The following is a 21,479-nucleotide window of genomic DNA, read 5'->3' as shown; positions in this document are numbered from 1 at the left end:
ACACTCAATCAATCAGGGACTTGTATAGCACGGCTGCTCACCGACTCACCTGTGAGGGTCTCAAGGCGCTGTGGGGGCTGCTGGTCCTTGAGGGTGTAGGATCATTCGAAGAGCCAGGTCTTGAGGTAACATTTGTTTGTATATAGCCATCTGATTAAGTATGTGAGACCAAATGCAATAAAACAATAGAAAACATTAAAAAAGGACCTTCGATTCACTCATCAGTTCACAGAGCTGTTCTTCTTTTAGATGGAAATGTGGATGTCAGCGGTACACATTTGAAAGTGTACTTGATGATGATTTAGCATGGGAGGCAAAATTACCAGATCAATATTGAAGAACATAGGGAAAAGAGTGACTTCTGAGATATTACATCTAAAGATTTGCAGGATGATGATGGTATGAATCCAGGTTGTGTTTGCTAGCATTGATTAGGGAAGAATGAATGAATCCATTCTAAACTCCACAATTGGCATATTTAATTTGCTTACAAGTCCCTAGTAAAGCGCACTATATGAGCCCAGGGCCTATAAAATAAATGCTACTAGTGGGACTGCAGCACTGATTGTACCACCCACTTAAGTAGCCCTTTAAACATGTTTCAGGCCTGCCACTGCAGAGCCGAGGTGTGCAGGTTTACTACCATGTCCACTTGGCATTTAAAACCCCTTGCCAAGCCTTAAACTCTCCTTTTATTACACATAAGTCATCCATAAGGTAGACCCTACATAGCCCATAAGGCACGGTGCTGCGTAACTAAAAGGTAGGATATTTACTTTTAAGTTTTCCATGTCCTGGTACTAATAAAAAACACAAATTCGTTTTTCACTGCTGTGAGGCCTACCCCTCTCATAGGTTAACATTGGGGAATTCTTATTACATCTAATAAGATATAATTCATGATTATAAGGGAGTAGATCTGTCATGTTTAGTACCTAAGGACTTCTAATAATAAATCCTCTTAAATGGCAAAGTTGGATTCATGATTACAACTTTCAAAATGCCACTTTTAGAAATGTATAATATTTCTGCTCTTAAACCCTGTGTGCCTGCTGACTGTTTCCAATACACATCTGGGGTGGGTGACACCTGGACTTTGTGCATTCTCTCTAGAAAGCCACACACAAAGGGGAATTATGTGTGACTGATGAGCCATTCACATCCTGATGGGTCATACTGGGCAGAATGGGAGGGAGGAGCTGAGCATAGCCTCACACTTCCACCTGGATGGACTGTGTCTTGTCCCCACACAAAGGACTGCTTAACCCGCTTTAGTGATTCTGGAGCCAGGGCAGGAAAGGGAGGACCTATATGCTCTTCAAAGAACCTCTGACACCACCAACTCAGTACACTTTTGGACCTGTGGATACTCTGCCATGACGAAGGACTGCTGTGCTGCTACAAGGACTGCCACTCTGATGGACTGCTGCTCTGGAAGAACTGCTTTGCTGCTGTGCTGACCTTCCTGCTGACTCTCTTGCCTGGGTGAGAACGACTGGACCTACACCACTTGATCAAATCTCAAGGACATCAAAAGCTTCAATCCACTGCACCTAGACTCTGGCATCTGAGAGTCGTGCCTATCCAGTCCTGGGCCCTTGGAAGTGGGTTTACAGTGCTGCAACTGTAAACACCAATGCATCACCCTTGTTGCGCAACTTGGAACTGGTGCATCTCCCTCGTCACCAATGCATCGCCGCTGCTGCCAGGATTGAGGACATCACATCGCTGGCTGCACGGCTCAACAACAATGTATTGCCTACATCAGAGGGGTTACACGGTGATGCATCTCTGACTTGCGCGGCTTGGAACAGACGCATCGTCTACATCCTAAGAATCAACGCTTATGCTTCACCCCCAACTGCTCCATGCATCTCAATGTCAACGTAACCTTGAACCAATGTACTGTTTTCAGTGAGCCAAAGCTGGTTCCTGTATCCAATCCACACTTAATCGCAGTCGGGCTGAACTTTTGGATATGACCTGGTCATGCGTGATCAGATAGCCCTGGCTGGCGTTTTAAGCTTTTAAGCACCATATTTCAAGATATTCTTTAAATATTCCTGGTTCTGCTTATTGGATTTTTGTCATTTTTGTAGTATTTTGTTCAATAAATTACGCTCTATATTTCTTGCCAGATCTGGTATCTTTTGTGTGGTATTTTCACTGCTTTACTGTTTGAAGTGTTGCGCAAATACTTTACACATTGCCTTTTAAGTTAAGCCTGACTGCTCTCTGCCAAGCTACCAGAGAGTGTGCACAGGTTAATTTAGGGTGTGTTTCTGACTTACCCTTATTAGGCTTGTGGTTCCTGCTTGGACAGGGTGCATTTCTCTGGAAACCAGAAACCCAATTAGTAACATATACTGTCCAAATAGGCCTGATGCACACTTGCCTATTTGTTCCAGCCTTGTAAAATGTGTATCTTAGTGCTGGCTGCACTGTAGTTCCAGATGCCCTATGTGGCAGAGACACTGACAGTAGTAATCAATGGCAACACCCTCCGTGTTTCAGTGGTTGGTGTGACAGTGGTGGTGCTGGTAGCTAGGATACTTCTTGTAGTTGACTGTTGTACACAACCACAGCAAACAGTGGTATCTTTTAAACAGTGGACATCTCATCCATTCTGTACATTTTCCTCCCCCTAGACATTTGTCAGTTGAGACATTGGTATGGCTGGACCAATGTATATTGATTCTTCTCAAGTTGTGTTTCCTTACACAATCCTGGCATGCCTATATCTAGCATAAATGTAATTTTATAGTACACACTCAAATCAGTTGCTGTTCTCCCTGATATTTGTTTTGGTTTTTGTTATTTCACACAACCTGTAGTGCATACTTGGTATTTTCTTGTAAATTCTAGTAATTCAAGTCTCCAAAAAATTGTCTATTTGATCACATTTCCACACATATTTCATTTTTTCTCTTGCAAATTCATTTCAAGATAAAATTCCCAAATATCTTACTTGAATTATTTATTTATTTATTTATTTTATTTTACTCACTTATATAGCGCAAACGAATCATCCCCACAGGGATCTCTCGGCGCTTAAAGAAATGAGTACTCATAGTCGAAGTCTCCTAGAACAGCCACGTCTTCAAAAGTTTCTTAAAACAGGATATCTCGGTGCAAGACCGGATCTTTTCTGGTAGAGAGTTCCAGTGACTGGGGCCAGATACGAAAAGGCACGACCCCCCCATTTTTACTCTGTTAATTCTGTGAAGGCGCAGAAAATTACGGTTACTAGATCTTAATTGCCTCATAGGATTATATAAGGTAAATTTCTTGTTGAGGTAGGCAGGGCCATTCCCCTGTAAGGCCTTGAAGACCACACATAGCATCTTAAATATAGCTCGTTTCCTAATGGGAAGCCAATGAAGTTCGCTCAAAAGGGGTGCAGAGGATGTGAGGGCTGGTTTATTAAGGGCAAGGCGTAATGCCGTATTCTGCACCACCTGTAGTCTGGATAATAAGTCTTCCCTTAGTCCGACAAGCAAGGCATTGCCATAATCCAGTCGGCTAACCAAGAGTGACTGGATTAGGGAGGTTCTAGCCGAGAGTGGAATCCAGGGAAAGATCTTTCTTAGCATCCTCATAGTTCCAATGTCTTCACGTGTTCCTTCATAGATAACTTGTTATCGATCCTGATGCCAAGATTCCTGGCCCAATTTTTGGGAGCTGGTGCCTCTCCCAATTCTGGCGGCCACCAGTCGGGGATAAGATCTCCTCGGCCTTCCCAAACAGCAGTATCTCTGTTTTAGATGAGTTGAGCTGTAGGAAGTTCTTCCTCATCCAAGTTGCAATACTAGACATGCAGCTTTTAAATTTTAATTGAGTGGATACAATGTCATCCCCAATGGAGACAATCAGCTGCATGTCATCGGCGTACGAGATGGTCTCAAACCCACAGCTTCTAATGATTTCCGCCAAAGGAGTCACATACACATTAAACAGGGTAGGACTCAGGATAGATCCTTGCGGAACTCCCCTGTCCACCAGTGAGGTTTGTGACACAAAGGTACCCAACTGAACGCTCTGAGTGCGCTCTGATAGATAGCTTTGTATCCACTTAAGGGCCAGGTCTCTGACACCAATCCCCCGCAGTCTGTCCAGCAGGATCCTGTGAGAGATGGTGTCAAAGGCCGCTGACAGATCGAGAAGGAACAAAATCACTGGGGTCCCTCTGACCAATGTCATCCTTATTGTATCCATGACCTCCAGCAAAGCAGCTTCAGTGCTATGCGAAGTGCGGAATCCGGACTGGGAAGAATCCAGAAGGTTATTATGTTCCAGGTAACGAGACAGATGCTGATTTACCAATGACTCAATTACCTTCGAGCAGCAAGAGAGAAGCGAGATCGGCCTGTAGTTTTGTGGGTCAGTCGGATCCACATTATGTTCCCTCGCTCAAGCCCACGTCATCATACCTAAGTACCACCTAAGTGTCAGGAAGTGTTCTGTTCCCTTAAAAAAATCACTTCCTTGTTTGTACCCAATATTATTACTCTTAAGTTGTGATCTCTTACTGGCCAATCCATCTGCCAATGTCTTTCTCGCAGAAATTATTTTAAAGGGAGGTAATTTAACATTCCCCGCACTTTGTTACTCTCACAATGATTAAACAGAGGTTTTCTCGTTTTTCGACTGTAACAAGATACGAACATGACTGTCCTAGAAGACACCTTCATCTCTGTTTTAACAGTCTCCTAAAAAACATAGTCCCCATGCTGTCATTGCTCTGTTTATGCTTATTGACTGCATAGAAGGTGCGGTGTTGTCGTTCGTTCAATGAGGTATTGCACCCGTTGCATGCATCTGCTTTTAACCCCAAGGTCATAGATTAGAATCCAAGCAGTAAACTCGGCCTTTCATCTTTCTGAATCTGAAGCCGATACAATAATTGCAGTTGAGTTGGGTAACAATAACCATCTATTATCTACGAAACTTCCTGGGGTGATCGTGCACTATACAGCTACATCTGTTATTTCATGTTGGGAGCTGCCACCTACTGGTTTTAATGTCCAATACCTTTAAAATGAATGCGCTTAAGGCTAGTCCGAACTGGATGAAATGTCGGGCTCTTTAGAGTGTGTTTGGGTTTCTTGGCCGGTCCCTTCTCTCTGCAGCCCTTCATCTGCTCTCGTTTCCTCTCTCCCTAGAAGCTCACACGAGCCAACGTGAACTTTCTGTAGCTTTCTATTTTCACGCGAGGAATGCTGCGCAGAGGAATAATTTTACAATCTGATAATTGGACACGCGTTTACCTATGCTCCCCGGCAATTTCTGCATGTTGAAAGTGGAACCTCGTTACTTCCTTTCTTGCATGCATCATGCTATATAAAATAATGCGCTCCTGATGCACAATTATTTTTAATGTATGGCTTTGGAGTGGAGCAAGACCGGTGCCAGTTCAAACGGCCAAATTAGTTTGACTCTGGTGATCTCTTCCCGCATTATTCCGAGCAAAACAGGAAGAAACGAATAAACGTGAGGTTTGCGCTTAATTTATGGTCAGGTGTGCTTAATTTACAGCTGTCTGAAACTTGCCGGATTTCTGTTGGAATTGAAACTCGTCCCAGCGCAAAGGAGGCATTTTGAGTGATTTCAGTTGAAATGATGGATGTTGTCTAATAATTCATCCTAACAAAGGAAAGGTCTCATTACTTTATTCAGTAAATCTAGTTTTGCAATTAATAAAAGATACGAGGGAGAAAGCAAATGACTAAACAAAGCATTGTTGTACTAGTACCCGGTCAAGGAAAAGATATGCTTTTGAGATTAATGTTTAATTGGAATTAAAAAAAACAGAATGTACCTCATTAATTCCAATTTATAAACTAGATGACTTAGAATGTTTTACTTCTCTATTTTTCTATTTTTACTTGTTTCTTTTTTATAACTTCGAATTGCCAGCCGAACTCCTGTTTTCTTCACCCATTTTTCTTTAGATTTTTTAAATTTCTTATTTTTTTCTTACCAGACTAACCCTCTGCTATACTCTTTTTCACTCTCTTTTCTCCCCACCCCCATGTCCTTCAATTTCTTTTTGTTGTTTTCTTTGTCCCCCATTTTTTCTAACGAGGGAACTACAACGCCCTTTTCCCCCTTTCATCTTTCTTTGTCTTTATCCTTCTTTTTCTGTATTTTGTTTATCTCCTCTTTGCCTAAATCCCCCTTTGTTTCATATTTTGCCTTGAAAAATTACACATTTATATAGTTTTTTAAAAGTATTACTTTTGAACTGTTGAACTTCAAAGTAACAATTACTCAGTATTTTGGTAACATACACGTAAATCAGTCATAGCTAAATACCAGGTCTGACATATTGTTGTTTTCCAAAGCTACAAGACCGTGAACTTCGTTTGTTCAGACTGGAGGAAGACATTGGCCAGATACAAGAAAAACACCGAAGTACTCGGGAGGAGCTTTTGGAAGTGCAGTCACTCTTCAAAATTGCTGAGATGAACTTAGCCAGCTCAGAAAAACAGACACAACATCACACAAAGCAGGTAAGACCGTCGCAAGCCCACGAGGCAAGATGGAGTGTCTACTTAATCTGGTATAATATTTGACTTTTATAGTAACCCATTGGTCAGAGGCGTAACACATGCCCCTGCAGTCCCTCCTGCACCCTCGAGGGTTGAGGGGGCTGTGGGGAGGGGTAACCTCTCGCCCTCCCAGGAGCCCCCACCCCTTCTAGGTGGCCCCCATTCAACCCAAGGCCGAACAATAGCTGTAAGATTTGGGAGACTTAAGGGACCCTTATCACATCCTGCAGGGGCTCCCATTATTTTACATTACCCCACTCCAATGGGTCTTGGTACGTTAGTGGATCACCACAGATGGGGGTGCCCTCTCATTGAGGGCACAGTGAGCATCTAAAGGCTACTTTATGCCTACAGCATCTGAACTGCCAAAGAGTTGATGGGCTTTTCTATCTTACACTTTCGGGAATAGTTTCAAAGTTAATATGAAAATATTCAATCTTAAAAACATGGAAACAACATGGCCACACCTCTCCCCCACTGACATACCATTGAAACAGTATGATATCAGAAGCATATGAACACATAGTTTATGGTACAGTCTTAAGATGCTAATTGACAAAGCAACAAGATTGCCACCTTAGCATAGATATGACACAATTTTAGAAACACGGAAAAAACTTTGTGGACGGCAACATGACTACATCTCTCCTCCATTGACATAAGGGTGAAACACTATGGTATCAGAAGTATTTGAACACATAGTTTATGGTACTGTGTTTCTTGGTAATTATGGAGATATTTATCAAATGCCAAAGGAGGGCTTGCGCATTTCAATTCAGACTGAGGTAATACATGGTTTAAGACATAAGTAGGATGCATGACTGCTACAATGTGTAGGATCAAATCACTTGAGGCCAGATTTAAGTTATTACCAGTGAGTTAAATAATGATCAATCATTTATTAGTGCTCTATCCACTACATATTAATCAGAGTAAACATTTTGGGCCTTATTTAAAGTTTGGCAGAGAGGGTACTCTGCAACAAAGAGATGTAATACCTTTTCGGCAGGTGGGGTGGACGTTAAGTATGTCAGTGATGGCACCAACGCTGTCTCCATCATTGACATACGCCTGCGATGGAGTATGATTTTAAGTGCATAGAGTTATATTATTATTATTTTTGCTGTTCACCACCACCACGTAAAACCTGGCAGTGAAGCAGAAAAGAAAAATATAATGACCCTCACATCATAGGATGTGACTCCTATAGTGTGTGTGTGTGGGGGGGGGGGGTAATACGTTTTTGCTTTTTTAACTGGATACATAATCTCCAACTGAGTATCACAAGTCCAATGATATTTGTCGAGAGTTAGACACATTATCCTCATTGTGCATATACCTCTAATGAATTGTTGAACACCTGGGTGATACATTCAGGATGTTATTACGATTTTAGGAGCAAAAGAAACCCCATGTATCTTTGGCTACGTTTGCGCAAAGTTGTTTGAGGAATACCTGACAGTAAGGCATATTTCGTTTTTTAATGATGCCTAGTGACTGAAAAATTTGTCTTGATCGGCTTTGTATGAGGAACCTTACATATCAATGTCATCTTATGAAGATGGAATGATTTTAGTTTTTTAGGAGAGCTGTTTGTAAATAAAGTTTTATGCAATGTTTTAGTTTATGTTAATTAATGCTGTTCAACTTTATCCACTAAAAGGCAACCATTTACGAAGAAGCTTTTGGGAACGTGCAGTTTGAGCTGGAGCAGTGGAAAGAGCAATGCAGACAGTGTACCAAAAACCTGGAATCTGCCGAAAACAGAATCCACGATTTGAACAGAGAATTATGTTCACTCGAAGCAAATCATAAGGAAACTGTGGAAAAGGTAATTAGCTAGTCATGCCCCTGCAGATTTTACAGATAAGTGCCCGATGTGTTAGTTTTCAGTTGCTTTTGGTGCCTTTGTTGACCTTCCAGTTTCAAACCTTCTGCCAAACAAACAAGCATTTGCAATGCAATTGGTCTCGCCTTTGGGATCTTATATGTATTTCGCTATGCAGCACATTTGCCGGGGTGCTGAAACATCTAGTATTCTTTAACATGGAGGGAAAATAAGCACCAAACTGCGTGACACACCAGGTATGGGAACATATGGAGAGAAATATTGCCTTTCAGCAGGCAAGAAGGATGTGCACAGCCTCGGGTGGTAACGGAAGGAACCGAGGGTAAGAGAAGGCCAAGGGAGGATGCTTGCATACAGCGTATGCTTGATTCTCCTGTGAACTGGCGGTGCTTTGACTGTGTATACAGGGTTCATCAGTGTACAGCAGAATTCTGTACCCCTGTGTACAGGGGAAGGCTCTGATTGCATGCGCTCCAAGAGTCCGTATCTATGTGCACTGTAAAAGCCGCTTTGTACAAGTTTGATTTGAGTACCTCTGTGCACAGTCAGTGAATGCACCCAGTATGTGACTGCATTTATTTCTATGTACACCAAGGGTCTGTGTTGCATGTGTGCCCGTGGCTCTTATTTCGGCGCCTATGTCTGCATGCAGTGAGTGACTGCATCCTAAAGTACAGTAAATGTCTGTGTATTTTTGGGGAACAACCTGCACCTCCGTGTACAGTGAACAGGGCTTGTACCTCTGGGTTCATGTGTTTACTCTTTGTTGTGTAAAATGATTGCCCTGTAAAGCTGTCCTCTACTTCCATTTTCTCGAGTACCTCAAACAATTGTGTACATATGTGGCACTCCCCCTGTGTACCATGAGCGCCCTGCACCTCTGAGAAATGGAATGGCTGGCACCTCCGTGTAGGGGTGAGCATTGAGGATGATGTGAATCAGTGTCAGTCAGTGTCAGCCCGTAAGTGTCAGTCAGTCATAGTCAGTCAGTGTCAGTCAGTCAGTCAGTGTCAGTCAGTCAGTCAGTGTCAGTCAGTCAGTGTCAGTCAGTCAGTGTCAGTCAGTGTCAGTCAGTCAGTGTCAGTCAGTGTCAGTAAAGGTCAGTCAGTGTCAGTCAGTCAGTGTCAGTCAGTGTCAGTCAGTCAGTGTCAGTCAGTCAGTCAGTGTCAGTCAGTCACTGTCAGTCAGTGTCTTTCAGTGTCAGTCAGTGTCAGTCAATGTCAGTCAGTGTCAGTCAGTCAGTCAGTGATGTCAGTCAGTCAGTGTCAGTCAGTCAGTGTCAGTCAGTCAATGTCAGTCAGTGTCAGTCAGTGTCAGTCAGTGTCAGTCAGTGTCATTCAGTGTCAGTCAATGTCAGTCAGTGTCAGTCAGTGTCAGTGTCAGTCATGTCAGTCAGTAAGTTTCAGTCAGTGTCAGTCAGTCAGTGTCAGTCAGTGTCTGTCAGTCAGTGTCAGTCAGTGTTGGTCAGTGTCAGTCAGTCAGTTAGTGTCAGTCAGTCAGTGTCCGTCAGTCAGTGTCTGTCAGGTTCAGTCAATGTCAGTCAGTGTCAGTCAATGTCAGTCAGTCAGTTTCAGTCAGTCAGTTTCAGTCAGTCAGTGTCGGTCAGTCAGTGTCGGTCAGTCAGTGTCGGTCAGTCAGTGTCAGTCAGTCAGTGTCAGTCAGTCAGTGTCAGTCAGTCAGAGTCAGTCAGTGTCCGTCAGTCAGTGTCCGTCAGTCCGTGTCAGTCAGTCAGTGTCAGTCAGACAGTCAGTGTCAATCAGTCGTGTCAGTCAGTCAGTGTCAGTCAGTCAATGTCAGTCAGTGTCAGTCAGTGTCAGTCAGTGTCAGTCAATGTCAGTCAATGTCAGTCAGTGTCAGTCAGTGTCAGTCAGTGTCAGTCAGTCAGTCAGTGTCAGTCATGTCAGTCAGTAAGTTTCAGTCAGTGTCAGTCTTGTCAGTCAGTAAGTTTCAGTCAGTATCAGTCAGTCAGTGCCAGTCAGTGTCTGTCAGTCAGTGTCAGTCAGTGTCAGTAAGTGTCAGTCAGTGTCAGTCAGTCAGTGTCAGTCATCGTCAGTCAGTCAGTGTCAGTCAGTGTCAGTCAGTCAAACAGTGTCCGTCAGTCAGTGTCAGTCAGGTTCAGTCAATGTCAGTCAATGTCAGTCAGCGTCAGTCAGTCAGTGTCGGTCAGTCAGTGTCGGTCAGTCAGTGTCTGTCAGTCAGTGTCAGTCAGTGTCAGTCAGTGTCAGTCAGTGTCAGTCAGTGTCAGTCAGTCAAACAGTGTCCGTCAGTCAGTGTCAGTCAGGTTCAGTCAATGTCAGTCAATGTCAGTCAGCGTCAGTCAGTCAGTGTCGGTCAGTCAGTGTCGGTCAGTCAGTGTCGGTCAGTCAGTGTCGGTCAGTCAGTGTCGGTCAGTCAGTGTCGGTCAGTCAGTGTCGGTCAGTCAGTGTCGGTCAGTCAGTGTCACTCAGTCAGTGTCACTCAGTCAGTTTCAGTCAGTCAGTGTCAGTTAGTCAGTGTCAGTCAGTCAGTCAGTGTCTGTCAGTCAGTGTCAGTCAGTGTCAGTCAGTCAGTGTCTGTCAGTCAGTGTCAGTCAGTGTCAGTCAGTCAGTGTCAGTCAGTCAGTGTCAGTCAGTCAGTGTCAGTGTCAGTCAGTGTCAGTCAGTGTCAGTCAATGTCAGTCAGTGTCAGTCAGTGTCAGTCAGTCAGTGTCAGTCATGTCAGTCAGTAAGTTTCAGTCAGTGTCAGTCATGTCAGTCAGTAAGTTTCAGTCAGTCAGTGTCAGTCAGTGTCAGTCAGTGTCAGTCAGTGTCAGTCAGTCAGTGTTAGTCAGGGTTTGTCAGCGTCAGTCAGTCAGTGTCAGTCAGTCAGTTAGTGTCAGTCAGTGTCAGTCAGTCAGTGTCCGTCAGTCAGTGTCAGTCAGGTTCAGTCAATGTCAGTCAGTGTCAGTCAATGTCAGTCAGTGTCAGTCAGTCAGTTTCAGTCAGTCAGTGTCAGTCAGTCAGTGTCAGTCAGTCAGTGTCAGTCAGTCAGTGTCAGTCAGTCAGTGTCAGTTAGTCAGTGTCAGTCAGTCAGTCAGTGTCTGTCAGTCAGTGTCAGTCAGTGTCAGTCAGTGTCAGTCAGTGTCCGTCAGTCAGTGTCAGTCAGTCAGTCAGTGTCAGTCAGTGTCAGTCAGTCAGTGTCAGTCAGGGTCAGTCAGTCAGTGTCAGTCAGTCAGTGTCAGACAGTGTCAGTCAGTCAGTGTCAGCCAGTGTAAGTCAGTCAGTGTCAGTCAGTTGTATTCAGTGTCAGGCAGTTAGTGTAAGTCAGATAATGTCAGTCAGTCAGTGTCAGTCAGTGTCAGTCAGTCAAGGTCAGTCAGTCAGTGTCAGTCAGTCAGTGTCAGTCAGTCAGTGTCAATCAGTAGTGTCAGTCAGTCAGTGTCAGTAAGTCAGTGTCAGTCAGTCAGAGTTAGTCAGTCAGTGTCAATCAGTAGTGTCAGTCAGTCAGTCACAGTCAGTCGGTGTCAGTCAGTCAGTCAGTGTCAGTTAGTCAGTGTCAGTAAGTCAGTGAGTGTCAGTCAGTCAGTGTCAGTCAGTCAGTCAGTCAGTCAGTGTCAGTCAGTCAGTCCGTCAGTAAGTCAGAGTCAGTGTCAGCCAGTCAGTGTCAATCAGTAGTGTTAGTCAGTCAGTCAGTGTCAATCAGTAGTGTCAGTCAGTGTCAGTGAGTCAGTGTCAGTCAGTCAGTCAGTCAGTGTCAGTCAGTGTCAGTCAGTCAGTGTCAGCCAGTGTCAGTCAGTCAGTGTCAGTCAGTCAGTGTCAGTCAGCCAGTGTCAGTCAGTCAGTGTCAGTCAGTGTCAGTCAGTCAGTGTCAGTCAGTGTCAGTCAGTGTCAGTAAGTCAGTGTCAGCCAGTGTAATTCAGCCAGTGTAAGTCAGTCAGTCAGTGTCAGTCAGTTTCAGTCAGTCAGTTTCAGTCAGTCAGTGTCAGTCAGTCAGTTTCAGTCAGTCAGTGTCAGTCAGTCAGTGTCAGTCAGTCAGTGTCAGTCAGGGTCAGTGCTAGTCAGTGTCAGTCAGTCAGTGCCAGTCAGTGTCAGTCAGTCAATGTCAGTCAGTCAGTGTCAGTTAGTCAGTGTCGGTCACTGTCAGTCAGTGTCAGTCAGTCAGTGTCAGTCAGTTTCAGTCAGTGTTTGTCAGTCAGTGTCAGTCAGTTTCAGTCAGTGTCAGTCAGTGTCAGTCAGTCAGTCAGTGTCACTCAGTGTCAGTCAGTCAGTGTCAGTCAGTCAGTTTCAGTCAGTGTCAGTCAGTGTCAGTCAGTCAGTCAGTGTCAGTCAGTGTCAGTCAGTCAGTGTCAGTCAGTCAGTGTAAATCAGTGTCAGTCACTCAGTGTCAGTCAGTGTCAGTCTTTCAGTGTCAGTCTTTCAGTGTCAGTCTTTCAGTGTCAGTCTGTCAGTGTCAGTCAGTCAGTGTCAGTCTGTCAGTGTCAGTCTGTCAGTGTCAGTCAGTCAGTGTCAGTCTGTCAATGTCAGTCTGTCAGTGTCAGTCTGTCAGTGTCAGTCAGTTTCAGTAATTGTCAGTCAGTTTCTGTCAGTGCCAGTCAGTCAGTTTCAGTCAGTGTCATGTCAGTCAGTGTCAGTCAGTCAGTGTCAGTCAGTGCTGAAGGAGCTTTAATGACTTGTCCAGCTGAAGGCGGTCCTCCCCTTCTCCCACAGACACATTGGCTGGTCTGTGATGGATGTCCACCCCCAGCTGAGGCAACGTCCGGCCCCCACCGCCTCCATGAGGGGAGGGGGGAATACCATCCATGAGTGCAGGGGAGGAGGGCAGCAGGCCAGCCCCGGGTCAGCTCGGCTGCCTTCCACTCCACCACACTAACAGAGGCGCCCCCACACACCCCACCTCAGGGTCTGCCTCAATGAGATTATTTGTGCTCCAGAGGGTGGGGGGAGACCCCCGGAGAGAGATGAGGGCACGGCAGAGTGGGGCGGGGGCCTGCAGGGACTGCATACCAAACAAACTAGGAAGGGCGCCTACGGGGTGGACTGTGAGCCCAAACCCACGCTTTTTTCAGGGACGTCTGTGCTGGTGCCAACAGGATGCCAGCCCAGGGTAGAGGGCGCCCTGCCCAAAGAGCACGTGGGCTTGGAACAACCACCGGCTGCAACTAGGGTGGTCGCCTTTCTAGAGTTGCTGTGGTTTCAAGAGCCTGCAGAGGCCCGGACGCGATGCTGAATAGGATATTAAACAAAATGGGAAATATTCATTTGTATCAGATTTTTCTTTCTCCGTTCATCAGTTCGGGATTGCGAGCGCGGCTGCAGAACATATGGTGCAGTGCTTTCAATTTATATCTGCACTGCAGTTTGAAGTATGGACAGGTAAGGGCTAAAAATGCTGGCTTTATGTGATGGGGTATCTTTCTACTGGCAGGGACATTAAAACACCGGTGGTGCGGGGAGAAAGCCGGCCTGATGCCAGCTCTAGGTGCGACTAGTGCACTGTGTACACACTCGCAGCAGGGGGGTATCACATCGGAGTGTGCAGCGGGGAGAGACTCAATTGCCCGCGCTCACAATGAAAAAGAAAGAGTGTGTCCCAGCTAATGAAGGAGACAGTATCACGCCGCGAGTGAGAGATCCAATCCCGCTGGGCGGGGCTTAAAGGAGACAGGGTGGAAGCAAGGAGGGATTGACATGCATTCGGTGCAATCATTGCACTGCCTTTGGCATAATTCGTGATGCCAAACGACGTGCACGAATCATAACTGAAGGCGGAGCTGGGACGAGGCTTCTGGAATCGTATTGATTCCAAGAAGCCTCGTAAGACGATGGCAGCGCTGCTTACGTCAGGCCGAGACCTAAACACGGCTTTGTCTTTTATTCAGGGTGTTTCCTAGTAGGTATAGTTCTCAGGTTGCTTTTCTGACAAATGTGCTGTAGAAAAGAATCGTCATGATTCCAAGTCGCTTGCTGGTGAAACTTTTAGGCATAATTCCCAGCTAGTTTTAGATTTTTCCCTCCTAATTTATATGTAGATAAACATTCTCATTGCTTTACGAAATATCATATTAATGAGCAAATCATACAAACATTGTCAAAGCCAACAAACAGATGTGTCTTCCATCTTGGGTCCTGACTAAAACATTAAAGAAAAGCCTTTCATAGAAGGGAGAAAAAAAACTGTTTATTTTATGCAATAAATCTTTGAGATATTAGGGCCTCATATATGAAATTTTAATTTGAAAAAAGTGGATGTAAATTGTGCACCAACTTTTTGCGAAGGGAAAATAAGAATGTAAACCAAGATAGGTTGGTTCACAAAATTTCGAATGGTACTGGGTTGCAATCCAACCTACCTCATCAATATTCATGAGGCAGGTCTCAAATTGCAACTCAGTACGATTAGATGTCTGTGATCACATATAAAGTCAACTTTTTTTGTAAATGCAGCTCGCTTGCCTTAAAGGAACTAGGACTGCATTAAAAAGAAAAGTACATTTTTTTAAAAGTTTGTTTGAAAGTTGGCAGTGGTCTCTGGATCAGTGCCTACTGCTCATTTTTTTTCTCACTCACACTTTAGCGAATGTGTTAAAACCTCATCCAAGGAATTGCTAACTTTTCAACGTTTTGCGATCAGAATATGGTCCCAATATTGCCTCCAGGAACTTGCAGCCTGGATGGATATTAACTGCTTAAAACTCAATGGCAATAAGACTGAGGTGTTGATAGTGGGGAAAGCCCCCTCTGTCTGGTCATCTGCGTGGTGGCCGCAAGATTTGGGACCCACCCCCATACCTTGTGTCCAAGCTAAAAACCTTGGGGTCTGGATTGACACCCACCTCTCGTTTGATTACCATACCAGGCGGGTTGCTGGCACTTGCTACGGAGTACTAAAAAATCTCAGGAAAACCCTTGATATATTGCCCACTGCGGCCAGGAAGTCCATGGTCCATGCACTTGTGACTTCCCGTCTTGACTATGGCAACGTCCTCCTTCTGGGGGCTACAGAAAGGTGCACTCAGAGACTTCAATGCATCCAGAACGCAGCGGCCCGACTAGTCCTGAAGCGCCCCAGGAGAGCTCCCTCTAAACCGGCTCTAGCCTCTCTACATTGGCTCCCTATCCGGGAACGAGCCCGTTTTAAGGCATTTTGCAGGGGACCGCTCCCACCTACCTGCGTAACCTTCTCACTCCCTACAATCCCACCCGTCGCCTCAGATCTGAGTGACTGGGCCTACTATGTGTCCCTATGATAAAAAGAGCCAGAATGGGGGGCCGATCTTTCCGACTCTTGGCTGCTCAAGCCTGGAATAAACTACCTGTGTGCCTCCGATTAGAACCAGCTGAAGGTATTTTTAGGAAGAAGCTAAAGACTCTCCTATTCCCCCACAAATAGACCGAGTTTCTGCTTTGCTGCCCCACCGCAGCGCGGGGACACACTGTTCCTAGTGTAACCAGGCGCTTTACAAGACCCGTTAAAATAACATAACATAACATATTTGATACATATCATAACAAATCACTGTTTTGAAGGGACACCCTAAATATTCCTCATGCGATATGTTATGCCTTTCTAAACCCAGTTTGTAATTTTCTGACATGCCACTGAAATGTAAAATGGGATTAATAGATTTTAAAAAAGCCCTTATCCAAATGTGACAACGGTGGACCTCCAATGCCGCACCTCACACCAGTTCCAATAAATAAGTTTGCTGTGCAAACAATCCCCAACGCCAGCCATTGAATGGCGTTACTGTGTTCCAGTTCAAAGAATATTTTGTCAAATGGGGGTGCGCAGCTGAAGAAGTCCAATAGGCAGATATTGATAGAAAAAATAGCTTCTTTATTCCAAATTTAATAGGATCATCTGTTATAAACAATCCAGCCAACGTGTTTCTTTCCCATATTGGGAACTTCATCAGAGCTAAAAACATATAAGAAACGGCAGTGTCCAAATTGCCACCAGAATTTCTGTAATGTGTGCTAATAAAAAGTTAGCGGAACTTCTCCAAGAATTCTTAAATGGACACAAAGTGGACATAGAGATTACACTTGTCCTTTGGCTTCTCGTTACGGGGTTTGATTGTGTTAGACGGGACCGTCTTATCTTAGATTTTGTTACAACAGAAATACGTTGTCCTCTTGGTTGGTAAGCTCCTCTTATGAAACTGTTGATTATACCATAACGTTAATGGCTACACAAATTCTTGCAAAAGCTAACTTCGCACAATAGTTATCAGACAGCTTTGTTTTTAATCTTTTCTGGAGTAAGGGATGTTCACTCTTAATTTTATAATTTTCTAAAAACTCATGTGTGATAAGAAAATGGCAAGCTTGTACGAAATATTTTATGTCTGTAAAAAAACAATTGTGAAATGTCCCAGAAGAAAAAAAAACACACACATTTGCTAAAAAGTCCAGTAGATGTCTGGTCAAATTCCATTTTTACTATCTTAAATGACACCTTCCAAAATTTGATGGATTGCAATGAGGGGGTTCTACTAGGTATAGATCATTCTTTTGGTATATACAGCTGCTGCCTCTATTATCCATTTTTTTATATCTTTAGTGCTTTTAATTGTTTGTTTGGAAATTTCACTTGACTTGCTATGTGTTCATCTCTATACAGCAATCATAGGTGGAATAGCCAACATTTGTTTACTCTGTGCGCACAGCTTGCATGGTATGCTTTAACGAGGCTATTGCAATTGTAGGTCGTATTAATAGGCCATCAGTGATTTTCGTGTTGCAGCCTTAAGGCTTTCGTTGACAAAGAACCAAGTGATCGTGCACTGGTTTTGTTGTCAGTGGCACCATCCTGAGCTTCTGAGGTTTGCATTCCATTTATTATGCAGTTCACTAAAGCCACCCACAAATTGGTGAACCAAAGAATGGATTGTCAGGTTGAACTTAGGGCAGCCTAACCTGCTTCAACCTCCTCCTGTCCCTAGGAAATCATTCTTTACTGAAGCCTCTTGTTGAAGCAGTCTAAATCTGAGATCCCGTTTTGTATGTATTTTGAAACCTGCTCCTACACGAGAGAGCTCAACTCCAAGAAAGTTTGAAAGTAACTTTCTCCAGCTGACTTTTCCACTACATGTCAGGCCGGTCCACTCACGACAAACCTGATCCTACACCTGACCTCAATAAAGTGAACCCTAATGCCATTTTGAGCCTTTTTAAAAAGCATTTTCTGCCTTCTACTTTATTTGCTTTCTCTCATGTGTATGTATTCTACAACCCTAACCCAAACTACTCATGGATTTCATGTTAACTGATATCTTACTGTTTTTTTATTTTCACCCCAACTCCTAAGTGGCATCTAATCAATACATTATGCTTGTTACTTTATCTAGGTGTAATGTTCTTTATTTTGGAGCTCTTTCACATTTTGCTTGCTTTGTTTCATTCAAAAGGGCCTCTTACAGGGTTCGGCTATGCGCTCGGTCAGGCTAATTAAGGAACAGTTCATCCACCTTAAAGCATAGAGAAATTGATGCACTTTAATTTGCATATGTATGAGATTTGAAAAGAGTACATTAATCCGGATTCTACTCTTTAAGTTCCTGCTGGCCTGTGGCATGCAGCATATAATTTGGCTTCTTGAAAATGTATTGTTATATTTAAAAGTATTTTTCTGTGTTGAGGGCATGATTTAAGCAATGTGTTCGGACACTTGCTTTAGCTTTATATCGCATATTTCTTCATTTTCATCATCTCTATTTTATTAGAAATGTAATCCTATTCCGCCCATCCTCCTGAACTCTTCAGAATGACCTAATGCATGTACCTGTCAGCGGCGTGCACTTGATGGAAGTTACATATGCTAATGCACTTGGGCCTTGTTCATTCAAATATACTTTTCTGAATTTTTGTTGTCATCATCAACGACCCAATTATGTGTGCATGTAGTGTTGAACTGCTCACGAGAATCTGTTTCTCTAACAATACCGCTGCCCTTAGGGCTGATGCATTGTTATGTTAGGACAAGCTTCACAAGAGGTTTCATGCCTATGAGTAACCTCAATGCTGTGAGGTATACTGAAAAGATGCTTCATTAAATTATGGGCTTTTAGGCTGCTGGGGATCTGGGGGGATCTATAGTATTTGTTAAAAGATGGAAAGAGAGAGAGACTTTAAAATTGCTCCCTGCTTTACTAGGTCAGCTGCGGAAGTTTATATGTGGGCTCTCCACCCACCTGTAATGATCAATAATGAAAAGTTATCAGTAACAGATTTATCGTAAATTAGATTTTCTCAGTTGGGAGGAAACATATGTGATCAGGATTGCCTGCAAGGGAGAGCTCCATCACACCTTGAATCACAATGTCTATTGTCTGAGGGGCACTTGAGGTACTCCACGAAAAATGTGCTTGTTTTATTTTCAACATTTATTTACAGCAGCTGGGTTGCTGTTCTTTTTTGCATTTCTAAAATATATGTGTTACTATTTCCTCGCTAGGGAGGTGACCTCAGTTTTCTGAGTCATCAATTGCAGTTTAAGGTGTCAGATTAGTGAAAATAAAATTCCTCGCAGAGTTGGGCGAGACACTGAATGGAACTGCACACTAAACATAGGTTCTTGATGATTGGGCAGATTACTATAGGTATGACATCAGGATATCTGTGATACTTCAAGTAACTGTTTGCAGCTTTATTGAAAATGGAAAAGGATTTAAAAAAAATAATAACGTTTAGAGACGTGTTTCTGTAGTATTTTTATTATTTTGGAAATGTTGCGTATGTTAAAGTATCAAACTTTAGATAGTACCCTTAAACTAAAAAACAGGAGTAGCATGTTTAGCCTCCAGCACAAAGAGAACATTTGTTGAGATTTTTTTGATTCATAGATTGCCAATATCCGTGTCTCAATATATGTGCTTGTGATTACATGTTATGTTATCTTATTTTATAGCAAATTAATCACCCATGAGTGTATGCCCCCTGTGCTTGTAGCAGATGTGTGGGCCTGTCTGGTGAGCTTACTCGAAAGACTAGGTTCTCAGCTGCTTGTGGATGTAAAGAAGCTAGGTGGAGGCTCAGATGTGTTGTGGGAGGTCATTCCAGACTTTAAGAGCCAAGTATGAGAAGGCATGACCACCTCCCTTGCTTTTGTGTGCTAGTAAGAGTCCAGCAGAGCAGAGGTGTCTGGAAGGGTGGTAGAAATGAATGTGTCTGTTCAAGTATGCAGGGTCAGTGTTGTGAAATACTTTGTAGGTGTAGGTTGTTAGAAATTGTGGTCTCCAGTTGGCAGTGGTATGCACCCTGTCCACGTAGGGGCCCTTCCTTCTAGTCAGCGTAAGAGAGTTACACACTTAAGATAGCCCCCTGCTCACCCCTTGGTTGCTTGGCAAGAGCAGTCAGTCTTATCCCAAAGGCAATGCTTAAAGCATTTGTACAGAAGACATGCAATAATACAGTGAATGCACATCAAATGGACACCACACCAGTTTAGAAAAATAACCAATCGTTATCTAAACCAAACAAGACCAAAACTACAAATATGCAACATACAGAAGCAAAGATATCACTTTTTAAAGGTTTAGACGGTTTTCTCCATAGAATTCTATGGATGTGGTGATTTTAGACAAAGTACCTTTGATGCCTCAAATTCCAATGAAAAAACAGCTGCAGAGGGAGGAAGCATCAGAAAACACATGCAATGCGTTAGTTCCTAAGTCCCAGTGGCGTGAAGGCGCCAGTACTTTTAACATACAGGAGAAGTGTTGTATCAAATCCTTACTGCAGGGGGAAGCAATGTGTCGAAATTCAGACATGCTGTTTTGATCCTTTGTGTGGGGCTCTATTGATGAAGATGGGGTGCACAGGGGCGATGTGTGAGAAAATCAAGTTGATGCAGCAGCAAAAGCAGGCCCTGTGTCGATTTCCACAGCTGCAGACAGGTGATACTTCGATTCTTACAGCTGCACAGCAGGGCCTGCGTCAAAATTGCAGTGGGCGTCCCGGACATTGGAGACTTGGTGCTCTGGACTCGGGCTGGGGTAGTTCTTCTGGCCACTAACAGGCGCTGCATCGATTTTGCAGCCGCACTGCGGCGATGTATTTTTTTTTCAACCACACGGCAGGTTTGCGTTGGGAAAAACAGCGCTAGAACAGCGATGCATGGATTTTTACAGGGATACTCATGTGGGTGGCTCAATGAGTGCTGCAAGCCCACTAGTAGCATTTGATTTACATGCCCTGGGCACACACAGTACACTTTACTAGGGACTTACCTGTAATTCAAATTCACCAATCATGGAAAACCAATCATAATCATAAATTAGACAGAGAGCATATGCACTTTAGCTCTGGCTAGCCGTGTTAAAAACCCAAGAATATTAAAGCCAACAAAAACAGGTCAGAAACAATAGGAGGAAGAAGGCAAAAGGTTTGAGGATAACCCTGTCAAAAGAACCAGGTCCAACATGGGTGTGGAGTTTGAAGCATGAGTGCTTGCGCATTGGGAGCCAGTGGAGTTTTCTGAGGTGAGTGATGTGGATTCAGTATTGGGGGTTGAGGACTACTCTGGTGGCTACTGCATTCAGGCTGGTCTGACATTTTCTTCTGAGCTGGTTGGTTATTCCTGCATATAGGGTGTTACCATAGTCTAGCCTGTTAGTAAATAAAAGTGCAGTGTTGTTTAGCACTTACTAGAACTTCAATCACTGACCTCACAGGTATTGACATCTAGTGACTTCCAGTTCAGACTGGTTCTATCCCATTAAATTGAGGGACAGTCATAAGAACTCAAATAATATAGAGAGCCATGACTAAAATGTATTAAGGAGGATACTAGTGCGAGGGAAAGGGGGAAACCCAAATTGAGGGTAACTGCAATGATTACTGGGATGCAGCAAAATGGAACGGTGGCCAGACATAAAGCGTGTCTCCACGTCCAGGAATAGGAAACGGTCTGGGAGAAAAGTGGCCATATAAAATGAAATGCCCACTCAAGAGAAAAGGCAAAATTATGTTTATTTTTTTTTCTATTATGTTATTAAAACTTTCTAATACTACAATTTCTTCTTATGATTTTGAACTAGGGACCACAGTTGTTTTGATTATATATATTTACCCTAGGTCCCTTAGAATTTCAGGATTACACTTGTATTTCTTTTACACATC

At 43.7% G+C, this 21,479-nt stretch overlaps 1 protein-coding gene across 4 annotated transcripts in view; it reads left to right on the top strand.

The window, feature by feature from the left end:
• The window catches only part of LOC146831152 (uncharacterized), a 1,851,363-nt gene that overhangs the window by 951,471 nt on the left and 878,413 nt on the right, over window positions 1–21,479 (top strand). For all 4 annotated transcript variants that reach the window (XM_085605390.1, XM_085605389.1, XM_085605391.1 and 1 more), the window contains 2 exons: window positions 6,345–6,512; window positions 8,215–8,382. In XM_085605390.1, the coding sequence (XP_085461516.1) occupies window positions 6,345–6,512; window positions 8,215–8,382 (336 nt within the window). The remainder of the gene's footprint in view (window positions 1–6,344; window positions 6,513–8,214; window positions 8,383–21,479) is intronic.

This window comes from Triturus cristatus, chromosome 5_1, assembly GCF_964204655.1.
Source record: "Triturus cristatus chromosome 5_1, aTriCri1.1, whole genome shotgun sequence".
NCBI classification, from domain to species: Eukaryota; Metazoa; Chordata; class Amphibia; order Caudata; family Salamandridae; genus Triturus; species Triturus cristatus.
This window is presented reverse-complemented; position numbering and strand designations above follow the sequence as displayed.